Below are 14704 nucleotides of genomic sequence, written 5' to 3'. Positions count from 1 at the left end.
TAGCCTTGCCCCATCCTAGCTACTGCAAAAATTAACCCCGTCCTGGCCAGAACCAGGACAGGCAGATATTCCTACTTTATGCATTTAAATCAGGCACCTCAGCCAACAGCCTAGGTTCTCTACCAGAGAGCAATTCAGAGCCCCAAATTCAGACTTTACCTCTCTGTTCTGATTATACAGGTAGTCTGAAATTAAACTATTTATGCTGCTTGCCTTCAATCAGTCTCAAGGAGGTTAAGTTCTGATTAAGCACAATGAATGTCCTGAATAAGAGCAGGAAAACACCACAGCTCTCACTGCTCTAGATTTATATAACAGCACCTGAAAGCCAAAGTACTCTGCAAGATGCTAAAGTAACAGTGGAGAATTCCTGTTGCAGAGAGCTTACCACCTAGATAGGAAACATGCACTAAAGTAAAGGGGAAATACACAGAGAAAATGCTCTACTATCAGTTCTCACAATTTAAAGCCACAAGAGTCCAGGCATTTGACATTGTTCTCAAAGCCTCAGCCCTGAAACAACATCAAAATGAAATCAGGTTTTTCTTTGGAGGGAAAAGGGTACTTAAATGTTAGCTCAGCATACCCAAGTTGCCAAAAGGCAACTCAAAAATAATTTTTAGGCCTGGGTTTTACATCAGCTATCTGATTTTTGATTACTTGGCTTTGGCAATACTATGAAAATCAAGCTCAGACAGGGCTAGTGACAAGAGAGAGATCAGAACCCAGGGTTACAGAATCACAGTCCAAACTTAAGGTACCAATTACATGCAGTTTTTCCAGCTTGACAATACAGATAAGCAGATGGCTACCCATACTTTAAGCATCTCCATTTGAGTACTTCCGGCTTGGTAACTATTTTATTTTACAAAACAGCCTCACTAAAAAAAAAAAAAAAATCACTTTTCATATGTACTTTGGACATCAGTACTTTGGCAGAAGAGGGATGAAGTCGCATTCCTTACGTACCACAGGCATTCCACATTAAGATGCTTGAGCGGGCACTGGTCAGATTTTGAAGAGCAGAACAGCAGTGGGATAAGTCAGAAAGGCACTGGATTAAGAAACAGGAGTAGGTAAAGTTACTCAAGAACTGACAAAAGAATTTAAATGAAATACAGGCAAGCAAATGTTTCAAATGCAGATAAATTCCCTTGTGCCACTATGCTGTGGCTGAAACAGCAATCGCAGGAGACAATATCTTAGTGGTACTAATAGAAGTTAAAAAAAACGACCTACATAGACTGAGATGGCCTTGCATGCAGGCAGCACCACAGGTCCACAGATAATGTCTGCGGTGTCCTTGTCTACTTGGAAGTGCCCACCAAAAAAAGGGTACAGTCAAGGTTATTAATTACAATATTCAAGGCAAATCAAGTAATATTGCCATAACTGAAAGAACACATACAGAAATCCACAGTAAGGGGACTACAGAATTAGACCATCCAACTGATTCAAGTTGCAAACTGCTCATAAATGCAGTGGGAGTCTTTCACCCAGACAAGTTGCTCTTATCTGTTTCACAGGTGAAAGTAATCATCTGAGCTAGTAGGATGCAATTTGATTGTGGTAGGAAAAAGCAATTGGTTTAATAAATTTGATTGAGAGTAGAAATCTGTATCACTAAACACCCATAGATCCAGAACCTGCACAACAGCTGTATGAGAAGTGATTTTAACATCTAAACTATACCTTTCCAGCCACAACATGCAGGACAGTTGTGCCATTTATTTGGGTGGGTTAGAATGACTCCTAACCTTCAACAGAAAATATAGACAGCAATTAATAAAAACCCAACCATCATGAGAATTAAAAGTTTTATTAGTGTATTCACATGTTAGGCAAATGCAACACACATGCAGCTAATTTCTTAGGTTCACAAGTTCTACCAATACATTAGTCTAGTGGTAAAACTAGCATAAATTGCTAACTTCTTTGCCAATTTTTGAAAGGTGTCCGTCCCACTTTTTCAAGGCTTGATTTTTGGTATTGTTTCTATGCCCTAGTCATTTTGGCATAAAAATATCCATCACTGTTGTCAATTCAGTTAACAGATTAAAAGCTGTAACACTTGCCCCATTTTTGTTCTAAAAGCTATCACTAGCTGTACTTACAAAGTACAGTACTAGTGTAATGGATGAAACAATGGGAAAGAGACAAAGACAATCCTGCTACTGCCACAATAACAAAAGAATGACAGACAGCTAGATCACAAAGCTCGTTAGTAAGATATATATTTTTCAAGTCAGAATAACCCTTCTATATAGCTTCCCAACCCATCCCCAACCCAGACTTATTTGTAGAATATATTTCAGAATATTTTTATTATGGTGCAGCTGTAGTGTCCAAGGGTTCACAATAACATGCACTGTAACAAAGAACCTAGAAGTCCTCCTTTGCTGGTCATACCTCAGCAACCACTATCCTAGAGGTTTTGCAAAAGCACTACTTTTAATAACAAGACCCATCAGGACATAATGAATGTGTATGATCTGGTATGCAAGTAAGCTATACAAAGCCACACAGATCAGAAATTTAAAATCTGTTACTGAAATATATTAAGAAGATGCATCTATTTAAGAAGATGCATCTATTTAAAACCTATATGAAAGAGTAGTTTACCTTGGGGAAGAGTTTTTCAAGGTATTTAGCTATAAAAACTAAAACCCACGATTTTTAGTGACATCTGTTCAATGAAAAATACAGATGTAAGGGGTAAGTCAATAACCTTGTGTACTTAATCCAGTATCCAATGCTACGATAAATTCTCATTCCATGAGAAAAAACCACTGACTTCAATGATTCAAGGTAAACAAAAAAGTCCAAAATTACAGCATTGCCAGCAATAATGCTGGCACCAGATTCATCAACTCAGATGGGTAGAGAAAAGTAGATTCTCAGTGTGATGGATACTTGGAATTTATAATATGAATTGATTTAGGTCCCATTAAGTACATAGTGTCTTAAAATTTCACAGATGAATCTCAAAACATTTCTTTCCCTTCCAATTGAGGGTTTTTCTTTTTCTTTAAGAAGGCAGCAAAAAGTTGAGCTTTTTATGTTTAGGACAACTCAAAAATCTTCTTATATAAAAAAGTATAAAAGAATAAGGGAGTAGAGTCTTGGAATTTTATAAGAGATTTACCCAAATCAAAAAAACCCAAGCAACTATTTATGGGAAATAAAATGTAGAACAGCAGAATACTGTGATATTTGTGATCATGATGTATTACCTGTACATATACTTAGTTATTCATGTTATTGATAAACCATTAGGACACTCAATTATATACCCAATAAAAACACCATTAAGAGTCTTGAGAATGGTCCCATCTTCTTTCTGAAGAAGGCATTTCTATACACTAAATTTTCATCTAGTAGCAGAGTATAGGAAACAGAATCCACAAGGTGCTTTAATTGATAAGACCTCAAGTGCTGTTTTTCTTTTTTTTTTTTTTAAAAACCCTTTTTAGATAGAAAACAGTTCATGGGGACCACACACAAATACTATGACAGATGAGGTGTTATATTAAGTCTGTTGATTAGCCTTGATATTTAGCCCACTGGTAACAGAGGAAGGAGTTTTACGACATGCTGGAGCAGCGTACTGAAGGGGAGCCCATCTGAGTCAATACTTTGTCCAACCATTGTAGAGGTCCATTCAGATGAAGTTCAATCCAGCAAGGAGTGCTTGTTACTGTTTGCCGCCTAGAAAATAAATAGGGAAGTCAGAAAGCAGCTTTAGCTACCATAAAGTTCTCCATAATATTATCAAATCTGTTTCCATCTATATCTCATACACAGAAAGATAAAAATCCACAACCATTACCATAACTGTTACTAAACTTTTTTCAGACAGTCTTTGAAGGAAAAAAACCCAACAAAAACTCCAAATCACTCCACATCTGTAAGACACATCAATAATTAGATGCTTGTCCATAATACATAGAGAATATTCTGCTCTGGAGAATAAGAGTTTCAGCATTTGCTTCAAGTATGCTTCAAGTACCACACCAAGAGCTTTACATCTAAAAGTAAATTCAAAACTGAAGATTGTCCAACCAATGTGGTGTTCAAGTCACAGCTGTGTGCAGCTGCATCGCAACCTTCAAAGAGTCTGCATGCATAACTGGGTTTGAATTTTGTAGACAATTACTGAGAAATACAAACTAGAAACCCTTGATTCTGCATTATTAGCATGGTCAAAAAGAACAATGCTATGATGATCATAAGGTCTGGCTTTTTTGGAGCAAATGACAAGATAAATGTATAAGGAAACTGCTAGATGTCAGAAATATTGTCAAAACACAGTGTGTGGTTATACTGTGCTAACTGATGCTATCTCAAAGGAAAACTAAGCTTTTATCTCAAATTTTCTGTAATCTTACATTTCTACATGTGTTTTGCACTGCAACATCCTCACAAAAACAACCAAAGTAAAAATTGTGTTTCCATTGTCTTCAATAAAAACTTACCGATAATTTTTCACAATAGAAGCCCTTAATTAAACACCATATCGCAAGTCTCAGTAAAGCTGAAGGGCTGACAATCAAAAAAGTTTCATTCACTCTCCCATATATTGTTGTTTCAGAGACCTGTTGTTCAAAAATTTTCCTTTTAATCTCCAAAGTAAAAAAATCAGTATCAGACATACTGTGCCTGAAAAATCCTGTTTTTTTCACTATACCTGCTCCAGGCATGGGAATTTTCCCAAACTCTACTGCCAAGACTACTGTTGCTAAGCCAGTTTTTCCTAGTAATTGTAGCTATCCCAAAGTCAAAGTAAGAAGGCATTAAGATTCAAAGGCAGCAGATTAGACACAAACCCAGCCCTTTCATTTTTACTGTTGGCACTGCAACCCTTCGCTTTAAGTAAATCTATTTATATAAACAGATGAACTGAAAAGGCAGAAAAAGTAAGCCAGAGAGAAGATGAATTTCCAAAGTTGTTTATTGATTTCACATTTTCTAGGAAAAGAAAGCAGCTGGGGTCTGTGCACTCAGCACTCTAAAAAACATTGTTTATCTGTCATGGTTGGACACTGGCACAATGCCAGTGTCCCCATGAAAATGCACCTTCCCTAAATAAATGCCGTGAGATGTTATCAGGAACAGAGCAGAGCAGGCCCAAGCTTAATAACAAAGGAAAAAACTTTATTAAACTACTACTAATACAGAAAACACATAAACTAAATCCAGGATGAAGACCTTTTAAAACACCCCTCCTCCTCCCAATTTCCAAAAACACCTAGCTATGAAACATCACCCGGGATTCTTGATCAAATTACCACCCTTCAGGTAATCCATACTCAAACTATCAAGACAGAGAGAAGTCTCTCTTGCACCACAGACCCCTCAGGAAACACAGCTGCCACCCTGTGTTTCCCTGTCACACATGGCAACGGCCCGGAAAAAAAAAATCTGCCAGTGTGACACTCTCCATTCCATGTCACAGTGCTCTCACCACCGTGCATGGACAGACTGCTCATAGGGCTCCTTTAAGGATGCTTTGCCACGGACCCAAAGATACAACAGTTCAGTTTCTCATCCTGGGACTACAGTCCCCCCCATTTTCCCCTGGGGCCGACGGGTCCAAAAACAGGACTCATCTTCTTCCCGAAGACAGAGGGTATCACCATTCCCTCCTCAGCTTTCTTCGTTTCTCGCCATTCTTGTGCTGTTCGAAGCTGAAACAGGTCTCCTTGGGTCACCACTGCATCCCCCTAAAATGCAGTCTCTATTGCAGGAGATTTTGGTTCAGTCCATGGCTAATAAGAAAAGTCCAGCCAAAAGCTACTTCATCACCTCCCACCACCTAAATATTTCTTCTTCTAACATCTCAGGTCCCGGACTATCTCTCTTCCACTACAAATCAAGGAGGACTAATACTTTTAAAAAGCCCTCATTTCTTGGAAAGGGTTTAAACGTTCAGACTCCCTGGACGGCTGATATCTCGGTCCGGTGTTCCACCTCCCACGCTGGACATCCCCCCCCCCTTCTCCTTCTCCTCCGCCGGCAAATTTCCAGGTGCTGCCAGGCTCTCTGTCTCTTTCCCTCTTGGGGGGGGGGGGGGGGGGGGCAAAGGCATCTCCACTTCTCTCCACCCTTCCGTCCACAGGAGCTGGCTCGGTTCCAGACCCTCAGCCCCTCGGCCTACCTGGACAAGGCCGCGTGGCTTCCCCTCCCCCACCCAGCCCATCGCTGGGCAGGGGAGAGTCTGCACTCTCTGACGACCGGAACCAAAAGAGAGAGTTCTCCTGGGAGTTCTTGCTTTTAACCCCCTGTGTTCTCAGAGGCGTGTCCATACTTTCAGTGGTCACTCCAGGTGCCAATATCCAAACTTGACCACTGATTGGTTTGACCCAACTTCCTGGAAAAAATTCACTTCCATGTCAAACCACGACATTATCTTAGCCCCAAATGCCTATGTTAAAATAAAGTGATCCAATAGAACAACCTAAATCACAGGAAATGGAATTCCATTTAGTCTCGAATCCTTTCCCAAAGAAGGAAGTTCATTATTCCAGTGTTGCTAACTCCCCTACAATGTGTTCCACAACACACTTCCTCAGAATTTTATAACTGGTTCTGTTCAACAATCCTAGCTTTGCACTACACTGGCAGAAGTTGATAAAATAGCAACAGTTGCTTTGCAGCTGTGTCAAAGCTAAAACTCAGCCTCTTCTACCCACAGATTTACAGCTCACATATCACTGTTTGCTGTAATTACATCTCTACTGAATTCTCTTCAGAAGATGATCCTAGACCTGGATAGTTCTTGTGATAACGTGAACACTTGACTGCTGATCTGAACTTCTACCACCATCCTCAATTCTAGCCAACATGTGTTGAGCAAAAAGTTGTAAACTATTTTGTCTACCAAGCTTATAAGCTTGGTAAATAAACAAAATGTATCACTTTGCCATACCTGTGCATTTACCCACATAGCATAAAATGTAAGTAATGCTCTGGCTTTGCCCAAGCCCATTGTATAAGAAACCTTTTTTGACATAATGATGAAGCACAGAAATTTTAACAAGAATTATGGATTTTACAGTGCCTCCTGGTCTATTTTGTGTCTTGGTTTGAAAGATAGGTGTCTGCTAAGGAAGGCAGGAGCCTCCCTTGGAATGGAGAGTGTAAACCCCTTCCCTCCAAATTATTATAATTTTGAAATTAAGGGGCTCTCAGTCAAAGATATGAGGATAGGGATAACAGTTCTTTACTAGTATGTAAAACAAGACAAACAAAACAACAATAACTATGGCATTAACAACAAACAGAACCAGGGACCCAGAAACAGCCTTCTCAGCCGCCGGCACTTTCCCCTTTGGTGCAGTTACTGTCACAGCCGGCAGGAATGAGCAAAAATCCGAGGGTGATGGACGAGATGTATCAAAAAGTCCACGGTGGTAGCTGGAACTCCAGGACGGTGCTAGCTACAGCGTGGAGAAACCCAGAGCAGCACCAAAGAAACAGCGGGGGCGGGGCAGTGACGGCCGTCTCTGAGAAGAGCAGGGAGAGGCGAAGTTCAGGATTTCCCAGGGCACACAAGCAGATGGTGATAGGTCCCTCAGGGCTAAGCTCCAGCAGTGCTGGTGAATTCTCCCCACAGTAAGCGACAGCCTGGCTGTCCTCCTCCGATGCCAAAGAGCAAGAGAGAGAGTCCCCAACTCCCCAGCCCTCATATTTTATCTGCCTCTATTCTCTCAGTATCTTTGTTGTCCCATCCTGTCCCCATCCCGTCGTGTCCCCGTCCCCCCCTTCCCCCAGAGAAAACTCCCAAAAACCAGAGGAGTTCCATTCCTGACATCTCAAGCACCCAGTCATCAGTGTTTCTTAGCAACTCAATGGGGAAAAATTCCACAAGTAACAAGGAAAGAAAAAGAAAGGAAAGAAAAGGAAAGAAAAACCCAACCCCCAACATTTTGACAATTTAGACTGTAATGAACAAAGTTCCCAGTGTTCCTGGGGGCGCGGGCAGGGCCTTCCTAGTTCCCATGGCAACACTGGAATGGCTGCTGGCTCGAGCTGAGTACCCATATTGAAATGTTAATTAGCTAATTGTTCTGTTTGTTTTCTCTAAACTACCTGGAGATAACCTGCCTCCCCCCACCCACGCCAACATTCTGGGACTAAAATGCAAATAAAAACCCTTGGGACCATAGGAGTGTTTTTTAGGGGATAAAGACACCCATAAATAAAGAACTAAACACAGTAGAAGGGGCTAGACAAATGCCCTAGCTGAGGAAGAGGGAAACACATCCCCTGATTGACTTTTGCCCATCACCATCACCTATAAAAGAATAGACTAGAGTAGGCTGTAGGAAGCAAAGACGAAGAGATGGAATTTCCTGGTGTTGCCACAAGGAAAGGAGAGGGGACAGCTGTTGTTCTAGACTTCAGCAACAGACTCTGCACGCGTCCTCACCCTTCGGCTACCAGTGTGCCACAAGGAAAAGAGAGGGAACAGCTGCTGCTCTGGACTTCAGCAACAGACTCTGCACGCCTCCTTCCCTTTCGGCTACCTGAATAAGCTACAACAGCGGGGGCGAGCTCTGTGTTGGGCCCCCTGCCCAGCTGATCTTGTTAATAAAGAGTTTAACATTAATAAAGGCATTAGCCCTGTTCATTTCACAGACTACATTCATTTAAATTCAAGGTTGTGTTTGCAGGAGCAACCTTGTCTTGCTTTAATCACAACTGCAGCATAAGTTACAGGTTTTGTGCATCAATACTTTATTAGCAGAATTTTAAAGAGAGATGCAAAGAAACTAGTTCAGCATTATGCCAGTAATCAGTTTCTGTGCTGTTCTGGCAGTGTCTGCACTGCAGCTTTTTTAATCCTATGATCTCTCAACAGTTTATAGACTACTAACAACCAACATTCTTCCTCCTTAGAAAAAAATTTACCAAAAGGCTCCTCACTGTTTTAATTCAGCACTTACACTCCATTCACTTCAAGTTGTCTCCATATAATCTGACTTGTTAAGCCTCTTCTGTTCTGATTTGAATATTGTATTTAAGTATGTGTAAGTGTATACATACTTCTTTTGAGACAAATCTGAGAGGAATGAGAAATTTGTCTTTACAAACAAACTGTGGGTCTGCTTGTAGATAAAACTAGCACTGAGAAATAAAAGAAACTATGGGAAGGATTCCACTGATTGATGAATGGAAAAAGATATTTACCTTTACAAACAAACTATAGGTTTGCTGATAAATGAAATTGGATATTGAAAGACTGTGAAAAATGCATATTTTATGATTGGCTTTTCACAAATATTACAATGAATATTATATGTGTAATGTTAGAAAGTTATGCTATATTTTTTTAGGTTATAACACAATGTTAAAATAGAAACTATGCTATGTAAGATACTTTTTAACTAGCTCAAGAAGCAGATGAGATAATCAAGAAATTCTTCGCACAGAGATAACAGCAAAAGGGCACATAAGGAGTTACTGCCTCCTTATCGGAAAAGGCAAACATTCTTCCACCTTCTCTCCTTCTTTATGGAACCACCAGGATTAAGGGGAAGAAGTTGACAAAAACCAGAAAAATACTTAATTTGCAAGGAATTTATGCATCATGTATGAGATATATGAATATGCAACAGGCTATTGCTTTTAAGGGTTATTCCTTTGTTCACAAGGCATGTTTTTGGCAGCTTTTTACTGTCTTGTAATTGTCCTAACTCTAAATTTTTATTACTCTAATTGTATTACTATTTTTATAACCATTTTATCATTATTAAACTTTTAAAATTTTAAATACCAAGTGATTGGCATTTTTCACATTCGGTATCAGGCGTTCTGGGAAGTCTGTACTTCTCAAGTACCTCAGCCAATGGGGAAAGAGAGAAGGGAAATGTGGCTGGGAAATTAAGATAAAAAGGAGGCTGCGTCCTCAAAAAATTTGAGAGAACCCAGGGAAATGCCCCATGGCCTCTCCCTTTATTCAAATAAAGTAAAAAGGACTCCTCTGTCTCCTTTTTGGACATAAACTTCTGATGTTTGTGGATTAATTTTCCTGACAACTGGGGGCTCGTCTGGGATCTTTCCGCCATCGGGGGCAGCGGGCAGCAAGCAGAGCTGAAGGCACGCCTCACCCAGTTTTGGTGATCAGCTCCCCTTCGTGGTGGCTGGCACTGGGCGATTGATTGGGTTCCTGAGACTGTCCAGAAGACAGATGAGTGGCGGACCATGCGGGGTCTGTGAAGAGTCCACAGGGAAGGACCACTGAAAATCTCACCAGTGAGTAAAATGGGATCTCTGGGGAGCAAACTTGGGAGGGCAACCATGGAGGGTAGCACAGGTGAAACAAGGCACCCATTGAGGGTTGCAAGGTTAAAGCTGAGAAGGGGCCCCAGAAAAGGGATGACGATCCCATAATACCCCTGGAGAGTCCCTTGGGGAGTATGCTGAGGTCTTGGAACAGATTATAAATTCACCCACAGGTGACTATGGAGATCATGGTAAAATACTGTTATTTTGTGTGGCCAGAGTATAAGTTGCCAAAGGGGCTTATATGGCCACCTTATGGAACAGATAGAATTCATTTGTGTTGAATTTTGTGGAGGTTTTTAGAGGAGAATTGGAAAGGATGGATTGAAAAGGAATGTGGATTGATATTGTTATGTGTAACAGGTATAATTCGTGCCATTTTAGTATGATATAATATTAAATATTTGTTAGAATGTACCCTTTTGTATTAGAAGCCCCCCCACCCCCCACCCTCTCAGGCAAAACCAGGTGTGTGTTGAAACCCGATTTACAAGAAAAAGGATGTGGCTCGCCAGGAGATGGGCCTTATCTGAAGCGATAGGGAGACACCCAGGCGCTGATCATCGCATGAACGACCCGAGATGGATATCAGGAAAATCCCTCAGGCTGATACATGTGAATACTGTGTTCCCATAAATTTCATCAAGGGTCTCAATGACTCCGGACTTTGAATTGTTCTACCTTATCGCCAAGAAGGAAATCACATCAACTTATGGGACTTTGAATGAAACAAAGGACTGAATGCCGAAATCCTGGCCTCAGGCAAAATTTTCCCTATAAAAATCGCTTGTACCAGGATGGTGGTGTGTGGGCATAGAGGAAAACCTCCGCTGAGGCTGACTTCTGTGTCTCGCACCCAGCGCCGATCCCGGACTCGGCGCTGCCCTCTTCCTTGTGGCTGGCTAGTTAGATCTCGATTGCTAAAATAAATTTTTATTTTTATTTTTAATTTGGCTGGATCATTTTTCATTTATAACAATATGGATTAGACAAGGAACAGGAGAAATCTATGTGTTAAGAAAAAAAGGGAAAAGAAGAAAATGGGAAGGAAAATGGTGAGGACTGGGATGTTTTTCAGCACCTTCTCCCGTCCTGTCCTGCAGTGTTGCCAGCTGACCCAGGGCCAGCTGCAGGTCCCCTGCATCCTCAGCTCCCAGAGCAAGGGGATCAGGGAAATGCTGTTCCTACAGCCCCACCTAAGAATAATGATAGTGTAGGGGGAGGGGAGCAGCATATCGTATCTCCCCCTAGAACCAGAAGAGGAACTCAATTTAGGACATCAGAGATGTCCTAACCCAAGAGACAGGGGTACACCAGATGCCACTCTGCCAGGTTCCTTTGGAGAGTTCAAGGGGGAGAGTTTGGGTTTGTAATTGTACCACTTATTACCCAGGATATAAGAGGGTTGAAAAAAAGAATTACCCCCATATTTGGATGATCCCATAGGGGTGGGGGAAAAGATAGAGGAATATTTGGGAAATGCAGATTATACATGGAAGGACTGGGATTTTCTTTTGGGGATTTTGTTTGGGCAAGCTTTGCAGAAAATATTAAGAGAGTTTACTCCACCCTCAGGAGTTAGGTTGTTGCAGTATGTGGATGATTTGCTTTTATCAGGGGAACAGGAAAAGGCAGTTGAGGAGGCTAGTGTAAAGCTGCCTAATTTTCTTGCTAAAAAAGGACTTAGAGTGTCCAAAAAGAAGGCACAGTTAGTAGGAAAAAAAAAACAAAATCAAAGAGGTCAAATATTTGGGACACATTCTGACTAGAGGGTTACGGTGCATTGATCCAGAAAGAATACAAGAGATTTTATAAGTACCATTACCCCAGAAAAAAAGGGAGCTACAGCAGTTTTTAGGGTTGGTGGGATACTGCAGAGCATGGATTGAGGATTTTTCTGTTGTGGCCAGACCTTTATATGACTTTTTAACCCAAGATAGTCCTAATGTCATGGTATAGACACCAGAAGGAGAGCAAAGCTTTAAAAAAATTAAAAGACAAATTGATTTATGCCCCAGTCTTAGCTCTTCCAGACTCAGAAAAGGAATTTGAACTATATGTGGATGTTAAACAGGGTTATGCTAAAAGAATTTTGGTGCAAGAGCATGGAGGAACAAGGCAGCCTGTTGCTTATTTTTCTAAACTGTTAGACCCTGTGGCCAAGAGGCTGGCCCCATTATCCTCAGAACTGTGCAGCCACAGCTCTGATGGTGGCTGAGGCTGGAAAGCTGACAAGGGAAGGGTATCTGATAGTGAAAATTTCACAGCAGATTAAAGCTTTGTTAACTGAGAGAGCCTCTAAGTGGATGACCCCCCCCGAGGGCGGGGCAGAAAGAAATCCATTACTACATTCAAGTGATAGATCTACAGACCCAGGCTAGGGAAGATTTATGAGATACTTCCTGGCCTGAGGGAGAAAATGTGTTTATTGGTGGGTCTTCAAGGGTGGTAGAAGGGAAACTATTTACAGGATACTCTATCGTGAATGGAAAGCAATTAAAGGAAGGGGGGAGGTTACCGCCCACCTGGTCAGCTTGATAGTAAAAGGCTTCTGAAATCATGGGGAATTCAGGGATTTGGAAGGAAAGTGGGGCTTGGTAGGCCCTGGGAAAATGTTAGGCCTTGTCTTTGCTATATCATGTGAAAATGCACCTGTGTAATCATTATATTATAAATGATATGATTGTTAGATGTGATGATTGCTTAGAAAGTAGGTATAATTATTGTTTAATCGTAACAAGAATCATGAAAAATTATGTTCGGGGGTTTGGGGGAGGATCACGAGAAATCCATGCTTGGATGAGATCAATGTATACAATATAACAATATAAGTTTAATAATTAATATGTAGTTATATAACAATGGAACATAAAACATGTTCAGCTCAAAACCATGTCGGAGTCAGATTTGGTCTGTACCCCTGATTCCCAGAGCTCTTCAAATAAAAGCACGTGCATATAATCATATCCCGTGATTATGTGTTCCTGAATGCTAACAAGCTCAGACAGCGGAGCTATATGCGATTGTGAAAACCTGTGAATTATACCAGGACAAGACAGTGAATGTTTTTACTGCTTATAAATATGCATATGGGGTGATACATGCATTTGGGAAAATATGGGAAGAAAGAGGTTTATTAACCTGCAGGGGAAAGACATTAGCTCATGAGAACTTAATCTCTCGCCTATTGGAGGTGGTGAGCTTACCAAAAGAGGTTAACGATAATACACATCAAGGCGCACCAGACAGGGTGCTCGGAGAAGGTAATAGGAAACCGAGGAAACCAACTGGCTGATAAAGAAGCTCAGAAAGCTGCATTGCTGCCAGAAATCTCTAAGATCCTCCCTTTGCTCCCAGTAACTGCCCCACTAACAGAGAAACTGTCTTTTCCAGCAAAGGAACTTGAGATAATTAAAAAGAGTGGGGCAGAGGAAAGAGGGGATAATTGGCTTACAAGGGATGGTAAGCAGTGGATACCAAAAGCTCTGGCCTTACAATTGTTAAAACAACTTCATGAAGGGAGTCATTGGGGCTCCCGAGGACTGGCAGAAGCCTTCCTCAAAACGTATGCTGCTGTGGGTCTTTTTATTCTGGCTAAATGAGCTATTGAGGGTTGTTTGATTTGTGCTAAAACCAATAACAGAGTTACAAAGAAACTTGCCAGGGGAGGGAGGCCTTGGGCTGTACATCCCTTCCAGAGATGCCAGGTGGATTTTACTGAAATGCCCTGAGTGGCAAGATTTAAATATCTTCTGGTAATAATATGTCAGTTAACAGGGTGGCCGGAAGCATTTCCAGCTGTTTCAGCAACTACAGGATCAGTTATTAAAGTATTTTTAGAACAAATCATTCTAAGATAATGGATTGTGGAAGCAATAGACTCAGGGGAATTCATTTTACAGGAAAAATTCTTCAAGGAGTTGTTGTAGATGCTGACAGTCTGGTCAGAGAGGAAGTCAGATAAACTTTCCCAGGCATTGCTCTGGGGAGTTTTGAGACAGCTCAGAGAAAGAATTAAAACAATCCTTAATCTTTGCAGCTGGTGTTGTTTACTTGTAAGATGTTTACAAGAAGGGTGTTGTTCCTAATTAGCCAATGATGTGAGGGGTGTTGATTGAGGACCAATCAGGTCCAGCTTTGTCGGAACTATCTATAAAATAATGTGATGGCTAATAAACTCCGCATTTGCCTTCTGAGAACATAGGAGTCTATGTTGCTTCATTCATCTATCCCAAATACAACAGCGACATCTGGTGGACCTATTACATTCACTGCAGCCAAGACTGACGAACAGGAGTCTGGCAACCTCCGACGACGTTCATTGCAGCCAAGACTGATGACTCGGAGTTGCCCTCTGATAAGAGAGGTATGGTGATTTTCCCCACACCCTCCCAGAGGGAGCTGGTCCTTTGTGACC

At 41.2% G+C, this 14704-nt stretch overlaps 1 protein-coding gene across 1 annotated transcript in view; it reads right to left on the bottom strand.

The window, feature by feature from the left end:
- Nucleotides 1-1803: 1803 nt before the first annotated feature.
- LOC128782851 (mothers against decapentaplegic homolog 2-like) overlaps nt 1804-14704 on the bottom strand; it is a 91814-nt gene continuing 78913 nt past the window's right edge. Inside the window, exon 11 of the mRNA XM_053933343.1 lies at nt 1804-3708. Within this exon, the coding sequence (XP_053789318.1) occupies nt 3585-3708 (124 nt within the window). The 3' untranslated portion in view covers nt 1804-3584. The remainder of the gene's footprint in view (nt 3709-14704) is intronic.

This window comes from Vidua chalybeata (assembly GCF_026979565.1).
Source record: "Vidua chalybeata isolate OUT-0048 chromosome W unlocalized genomic scaffold, bVidCha1 merged haplotype SUPER_W_unloc_1, whole genome shotgun sequence".
In the NCBI taxonomy this organism is placed as follows: domain Eukaryota; kingdom Metazoa; phylum Chordata; class Aves; order Passeriformes; family Viduidae; genus Vidua; species Vidua chalybeata.
This window is presented reverse-complemented; position numbering and strand designations above follow the sequence as displayed.